Below are 8,349 nucleotides of genomic sequence, written 5' to 3' on the forward strand. Positions count from 1 at the left end.
ACAGGGTGACCCAAAGAAGATTTTAATGGTGGGCATCTTAGCACAACTGCTGCCAATGGTGTGGCCCACTTGAGCTTCGGATTTGCCTTTTGTTTGGCTAACACCCTAAGAAGATATGGAAAAACAGATGGACGGTTTGGATCAAATAAATACATCACGATTGCCCCTCAGTGGCCATCGGGGCCTCCGCCCGTCCCCACTAAATGGGAGGGGGTAGTACCTAATCGCGACCGCATCTTAAACGTGTGATATCCAGGACAACAACTGATGTACTATTTACATGTGTATCAAGATTAATATCATCATCATCAACAACAACAACAACAACAACAACAAAAACAAGAACAACAGCAACGCCGACGACGACTGCCACGTTTTCGTGATCAGTCCCACCTAATGAATGGAGTAATTCACACGTCTGCCATGTTGTCACATGTGCCACAGATCCTGGCTTCAATATCTCCTGGCACTAATCTGGCTACCGGTGTCGAGGACTAAACAAGTGGTGTGAAGATAAAAGGAGAGAAAGGGTGGAGAAGAAAACCTATTTCCTAAGCGGGCATGGAGGTCAATAACCAATTGCTCCTCAGCGTCGTTCAAGAGGCCTCTCTTGAGATCAGGCCTAAGGTAGTTAGTCCATCGGAGCCTGCAGCTCTTGCCACAACGTAGGAGGCCGGCGAGCTTCGGGACGGCCCGCCAGCAGCACTGATCATTGGTGAGGATGAAGTTGATGAGCTTCTTGTCTTCCTCAGCTGTCCATGGTCCCTTCTTCACACCTAGCTTGTCGCAGCATGGTTGCCTGCCCATCACTTACACCACCAGTACTACAAGTATCCTACGAACTCCAAAGACACAAAAGCTCCACACCCACCTTTAAATAAGGAGAGCCCAAGTGCCTCTCTCTCTCTCTCTCTAGCCACGATTCCCGGGGCCATCAGCATCTGATGAAAGGTGCAAGTGAACTAGAATCAGCTGTTGCGGTGTCTTTTGCTTCTCATGATTGTGATTGCAAGATGATATGCGCGACCAACGACATTGCCATCTCTAAGAGTCTGTTTCTATTTCCACAATTTTACCACACTTCACTCCCAAATTGCATTCTCACTCAACCCTTTCATCACCTATTTCGTCATCCTTGCACCTCACTGTATTTTAATATGCTTCTTCTATACTATTGCTTTCTTTTATATATATATATATATATATATATATATATATATATATATAAATGTGTGAGTGGACGCATAAAGAGCAACATGTATTAACTTATGGACAGCTGGAAACGTACGTGTGTATATGGATTTCCTTTAAATGAGTACCTGCCCTGTAGCTGTCAGAGAGACTATAGGTACCTCTCATATTAGCGTGCCTATGTCGGTATAAAAAAGCACCGTGTGCCCGTATACAAGCGCAAATGGGAACTTCCCATGAGGTAGAGCTGTGTGGGCCACACCGTGATACGTGTCCAGCATCTATCCCATCAGTCAGATGCACCATGGTCCATGGTGGGCTTAAAAATCAAGTCAATCCGTGACTTTTGTGGGCCACACCATGTATAAAAGTTGCGAGGGGCTACCCTCCATTAAAACATTTATAATCATTTGCTGGGCTTACCGAGATGTGATTCACAAATCCATCCCCCATTATGTGCGTCCCACTTAGATGAGGGGTCATACTAAATTTAAGATGCATCCAAATTTCAAGTGAGCCCTACCAAGTGTTTTTAAATGTTTTAGGCATGTCTTAACACGAATGCCTACATGAGTTTTCTGTACGGCTGATTTTTGGAATATCCTGTGATTTAAAGGGGACCCATCAAATGCATGGTGCTCATGTTTTAATGAAGGGTAACCCCTCCCATACATTATGATAGGGCCCACAGCTTGACCTCACGAAGAGTTCCCATGGGCTGGACCGTAGGGAACATTTTATATGCATGCTCGCACGTTTTCTAGGCCAATTTCTTTTAGTGGATGATGAGTGGAGAGATTGATAGCCGCTGTTGAAACACTACCTGATCACCCACGCCAACTTCTTTTCTTGCCTCCTGAAACTTGTTTTTTTTTAAATATATATATAATATCTTATATTATCTTAATATTTTAAAAGAGTCAAAACTATTGGTAAAGTGGCATAAAAAATTCTGTTACTTTTTCATGGGGCAAAAGCCCACCTATCACAGCATCCTAATAAGCAATGGCTGCTGTGAGATTCGTCCGTCTACAACCACGTGAAAGAGCACAAGTTTTGAATAGAATTTGTACCTGATTAATTTATTTATGCCCTATACTTTTATTAAGATGGATTTGCCGAACACACGGAGTCTGAATTATGGAGACAATGGATGTGATGACGTCTCCTCTTACACCGTGCTAGGTGACAAATACGAACTTGGCATTAGAAACAGGGTTCCTGTTACACTTACGTTGGGACCAGACCACCTTGATTTATGTATATTCTGTATCCACACCGTCCATCCGTTTATCCATATCATTTCAGGGCAGTATTCCAAAAATGAAGCAGATCCAAATTATCCGGTAGATCATACCACATAAAATAGTGGTCATTGAAAACCCCCTATCATTAAAAACTTGTTAGGTAGTTCCGTAGTGTTTATTTGCTACCGAATCTGTTGATAATCTCAGATAAACGTAGATGAAGAGAAAAAATATAGATCTCTTGTAGCTCATTAATGGTTAATGATCACCACTGTTTCGTATGTTATGGTCCACCTGATGATTGATCTGATTTATTTTTTATTTTTTATTTTTAAAAATAAAACGTATAGACGGCATGAATATACTACGGAACATTATCTGAAAAAAAAAAACAAAAAAACGGATAGACAGCAGTCATAGCGGATTGCGTACGGAGTAATTCAGTAGTAAAACCTGTGGGGCCCACTGTGATTTATGTATTTATATCTACTCCGTCCATCTATTTTAACGGATAATTCTATTACATGAGAAAAAAAATGAAGCATATAAAAAGCTAAAGTAGACCACACCATAGGAAACAGTATGAATTGCAAGTCTACCATTGAAAAATTCTTGGAGGCCACGGAAGTTTTGGATCAAGTTGATATTTGTGTTTTCTCTTCATTCATGTCTTTGTGATCTTATGAAGAAGTTGGATGACAAATAAAAATAACTGTGGGCCATAGGAAGGTTTCAACAGTGGAAATCATTATTACGACCGTTTCCTGCAGTATGGTCCACTTGAGATTTTGATATGCTTCAATCTTGGGCTAAACAACTAGAATGATCAGGAAAAACGGATGGACGGCTTGGATATGCGAAATACATTGACAGTAGGTCCAACTGAGTTTACTAAGTACCATAAGAGCGGCAATCCGATTCATATCATTTTAGTCGTTCACAGTGGGTCCACCGTGATGTTTGAATTTTATCACACCGTCTATCCATTTCTTCATATCATTTTAAATCATGACCTCAAAACTAGAGAAGATTCAAGGCTAAAATGGACTACACGGTGGGGATTAAATTGCTACCGTTGAAAAATTCATGGGGACCACAGAAGTTTCCGATCAAGATGATATTTATATTTTTTAATTCACCCATGTGTAAATGACCGTATCAACAGGTTGGGTGGTAAGTAAATAAATAAATAAATAAAACAAGGTGGAGCCTAAGGAGTTTTCTATTCCAGCGGTGTTGTCCACTTGAGCTTTGGATTTGCCTTATTTTTACTCTAATACTCTAAAATGATATTGAAAAATAGATGGACGGTTTGGATAAAATTCACACATCATGGTTGTCCCTCAGTGGGCCTCGTAGCCTCCGTCTGTCCTGACCTCTGAATAGTAGGGGGTAGTACCTAATCGCGACCGCATCTTAAACGTGTGATATCCAGGACAACTGATGTACTATTAACATGTATATCAAGATTAATATCATCAACAACAACAACAAAAAAAAATAAGAACAACAACAACGCCGACGACGACGACAACAACAAAGACGACGCGACGGCGACAACAGCAGCAACAACGATCTCTGTCTCTCCTAACCTGAATATCCTACTTGATGATACAAATATTAAGTCTATAGTTATAAAAACAGAGCTATGTAAATTAATCAAAATAAAACGAAGGATTATGGAAGGAGGCCATGCGTTGGAAAATTCCATGATGCATCGTTGGAGCTGTCCATATCCCAGAAACATGTGACTTTCGCATCATCGGCTGCAACCACAGCCATATCATAAAGCCTACGGAAGTAATACCATAACAAACAGAAATAACAACAACGAAGATACAATATTATTTCGAAAAAAATAATAATAATCACCACCACAAGGGAAAGTCATTCTAGACTTTTTCATCAAGGACAGACTGCCCATCCCAAGATTTGCACGCGCCATAAGAGTTTTTGGGGAAGATGAAAAAGAAGTAAAACCCAGAAACAGTGCTGAAGGCGGCCATTCCCCATAATATATACTTCATCTCCGTAATCATAATCGTTGTAATAGGATATGCAAAAACAATGTTGAGTGCAGTGAGTATAGCCCAAATAGAAACCTTCCATATCTCTCTCTTGCCCGAATTTTCGGGTGTTCGATGGTAGAGATGGAGGAAGAGAAATAAAAGATTGAGTAGGACATAAACCGGGAGGACGAATGGAAATGCCCAAGGATTATCTAATGATTGGACGGCTAAGATGGCTGTATTGACAGTTAAAAGGCAGATGCCTAATATGGACGCAAGGAAAAATGCGCCTGAATTGGATTTGGGTGATGGGGGTTCTTTGGGCGAGGGAAGAGGCTGTTTTACGGGGTCTGACATGATGAGCGGCTGAAATGTATGCCGGAGGCGAAGTTGCTGAAATGGATGCAGGGGGCCGGCAAAGTTGCGACAGACCGGTGGAAGAAGATTATAACCAATTTCTTCTTTTATAGAGTGGTTTGTGTTTTGTAGAGATGATCAGAACGTCCAGTCTTGCGGAAGTTTAGATTCTCATCCGGGTTGAGCATTGCTGTTTGTTATTCGCGGGGTGAGCTTTTCACAAGCAACCTCCACCATTGCAGGACTCTGCAGGGCCCACCTTGATGTATGTGCTTTATCCGTGCCGTCCATCTGTTTTTAAACTTCCGTTTAAGGCATGATCAAATAATTAAAGTATATCGAAATCTAAAGTAGATCACACCACTACAAGAACTATAAAGATAATGACATCTACCGTTGAAACCTTCTTGGAGCCCACGGTAATATTTATATGCCATCTTACCTGTTCGTAAGATTACAAAGACCTTGACGAAGGGAAAATACAAATATAATCTTGCTCCAAAACTTCTGTGGTTCCAGGATGTTTTTAACGGCAAACGTTCAATATCCACTGTTTCTTGTTGTGTGGTCAAATAAGCCTTATATATGCTTAAATTTTTGGATCATGCCAGTGAATGGTTTGGAAAAATGGACGGATAGTGTGGATAAAAAAAAGAACATCACAGGTGAGCCCCACTGATTCCTTACACCACGTTGCTTGCACAGCGCAATCGGCGTCCTCGAATCATACTTTATTGCCCTAGTCGTCCTTTGGACAGAGTGGATTAGGTGCGGCACAGGCGTAACCCCACACGGTACGGCGCGACTTGGGGCCCACCTTGATCTATGTATTGTGTATCCGCACCGTCCATCCCTTTTTCCAAATTATTTTAGGCACGCCAGAAAATGACGTTGATATAAATCTCAGGTGGACCACACCTAAGAAATCAATGGTGGATGACCATTAAAAGATTATTGTAGGCTATAGAAGCTGTGGATCGTGCTGATATTTACTTTTTTAAATAAATATACCCTTACCTTGGGACTACCTTGATTTAGTTATTCTGTATCCAGACCGTTCATCCATTTTTTCCCTATCTTTTCAGGGCTGTATTCCAAAACTGAAGCAGATCCAAATTATCCGATAGATCATACCACGTGAAATAGTGACCATTAAAAACCTGCTATCATTAAAAACTTGTTAGCCAGTATTTATTTGCTATCCAATATGTTGAAAATGTCAAAAAAAAAAATCAGCTTGACCCGGAACTACTCTTGTGGCTCATTAATAGTTAATCACTATGGTTTCCTATGGTATGGTCCACTGATGATTGATCTGATTCATTATTTTTTGAATAAATCGTATAGAAGGCATGAATGCATTACGGAACAAGCGGAAAAGAACATTATCAGAAAAACACGGATAGACGGCATGAATTCAGAACACAGCATGCATATCAAAGTGGTGCAAAGGTAAAGGCCTCCCAATCATAGGTTGAGCGTGCGGTTGTTAACACGCAGGCACTAAAAGATTATACATGTGGCATACAAATAACCCAAATCAGATTGTTCAAATGTTTTGTAACAGTTTAGATAGATCATAAATAAAGAATAATACTACTCTAACTGATTAAATAGTTTAACGTTTTACATTTATTGGATGGTGGAGATGAAAAGTCCAATGGTACAAATTTCGTAAATAAGAAGAACAATAATTTAAGGTCAATCCAAAAATCAGATGACCCATCTACGGTGGACTCCACTAGTAGACCCAATCAGATGGGTCGCACCCACCTGGATGGATCCGTACTCGCAGCCAATCCCGACTCTAGTCCAGCTCAGTTTACAATTTCAGATGAGCACCTTATAAAGACAGCTGCGTACAACTAACGCAAAGCGATAGTGACAGGATGCAGTGGACAATGTAAAGTACCGCCATTGTGTTAATGCCAACGTGTCATATGTTTAAGAAATCCAATCAATGGATTAGGTGGAACGCTGGATGATTACAATGTTAAATAAAAATCAGGCTTATCCAATCACTATATGAGCCACACGTGCACACTAACTCATAACAATGGCTGTCCGTTTATTTTGATGATGTAGCCCAACTGATGATATCTGTGTAATTTTCATATGAAGTGATCATTGTGAGTTGGTCCACCGTTTTCTAGGTTTGAGAATACTACACGTGTAAGAAGTTGGTCTGAAAAAATGGATGTATAGTAACTAATGTTACAACTGCTGTATCTTATTATCATATTCCCATGTATCCACTACGAAGCTTCTGTGGACTAGTTTTTTTTTTTTTTTTTTTTAATTTTTTTTTCCAATTCTGCCCTTTTACAAATCGTCTTGTCCCATCAGGATGATTCCAGACCTGAACGAGTGGTTACCATTCCTACCAACACTCAGCCTTTGCTTGCTAACCTTCACCACACCACAAACGGCCTTCCAAGCGCGCGAAGATCCATGGAAACTGGTATATGTTTTATCTGTGTACGTTTGTCTGATGCTTCTGTTCTGGTGTTTGCGCCTGTACAGTCGATTACCGGAGACTTCATCGAGCAAGGAGAGGCTCTAGCTTCCGATATCGGTACTAGCTACAACCGTTAACGTTGTGTTCGGGCACCGAGTTTCAATGCTCCTGAATCCACTGATGCAGTGCTTGGTGTGGGCCATGGCTGGGTGTAGTAGCATGTTTGGGTTCTACTTCCTCTTTATCTACCCTGGGGTTAGTGCCAGTACCAATGGTCGTGATTAAAAGTAATGTACATGGGACTCGGATTCCGTAGTGAACACTCCAGTAACGATACAGGAAAAGCTATGTGGGCCTCCAACCTAGAAAAGTATATTCATTCCAAATTGTACATATTCATTCACTGGTCTTACTTTTGCAGAATTGGAATCACTATTTTGCCGCGCTACTTCTCGTGTATTGCCAGTCTTTTGCAAAATCAGGTATTCTTTGCAAAACAAAATCCCTTCTTTTGATTTTCTTCGCCGAACCACCTGTTCTTCTCCGCAGCCCATTTGACATGTACTTGGATAATCTTTTTCTTTCTTTTTTTTTTATCCGTCCGTGTGATCGACACGCCGGGCCGTCCAGAATAGTGGACCACTGGTGACGAGGCATAGCGTGTTATCGTGTTGATAAAACAATCCCAACCATTTAATAGAAGGCCATCAAATGGATGGGCCCCTAATCCAACAGCCTAAATAAAATGGCTATGAAATTAAATAATTAATGTGCCCTGAGTTCTGCAGCCTACAATTTGGACGGTCTGGATTTTCATGCAGTAAGTGGTGGAAAAGTGGTCATTTCTGACACGGAAACATGTGTGTGGTGGAAAAGTCATCATTTCTGACACACAGGGAGCACGTGTGAAAAAAGTAGATATGCTAAAGAAAAACGCATTACATTGAACTTGGTTCATCCACTCGCTGGTAGCAGACCATGGGTTCCAGTATGATGTATTTATTTTATTTCCTCCGGGTTACCAACTTATTTTAAAGCATGGGTGATAATTTCACGGCCAAGATGGACCAGAAAAGGCCGATCGGTG

General features: G+C 40.9%; 1 protein-coding gene across 1 annotated transcript; it reads right to left on the bottom strand.

Moving 5' to 3' along the window:
- Positions 1-453: 453 nt before the first annotated feature.
- On the bottom strand, positions 454-807 carry LOC131232372 (MYB-like transcription factor ODO1). The gene has a single exon (XM_058228600.1). It carries the CDS (start codon positions 805-807, stop codon positions 454-456), a length of 354 nt encoding a protein of 117 aa, XP_058084583.1.
- Positions 808-8,349: the final 7,542 nt, after the last annotated feature.

The sequence above is a fragment of the Magnolia sinica genome, chromosome 18 (genome assembly GCF_029962835.1).
Source record: "Magnolia sinica isolate HGM2019 chromosome 18, MsV1, whole genome shotgun sequence".
NCBI classification, from domain to species: Eukaryota; Viridiplantae; Streptophyta; class Magnoliopsida; order Magnoliales; family Magnoliaceae; genus Magnolia; species Magnolia sinica.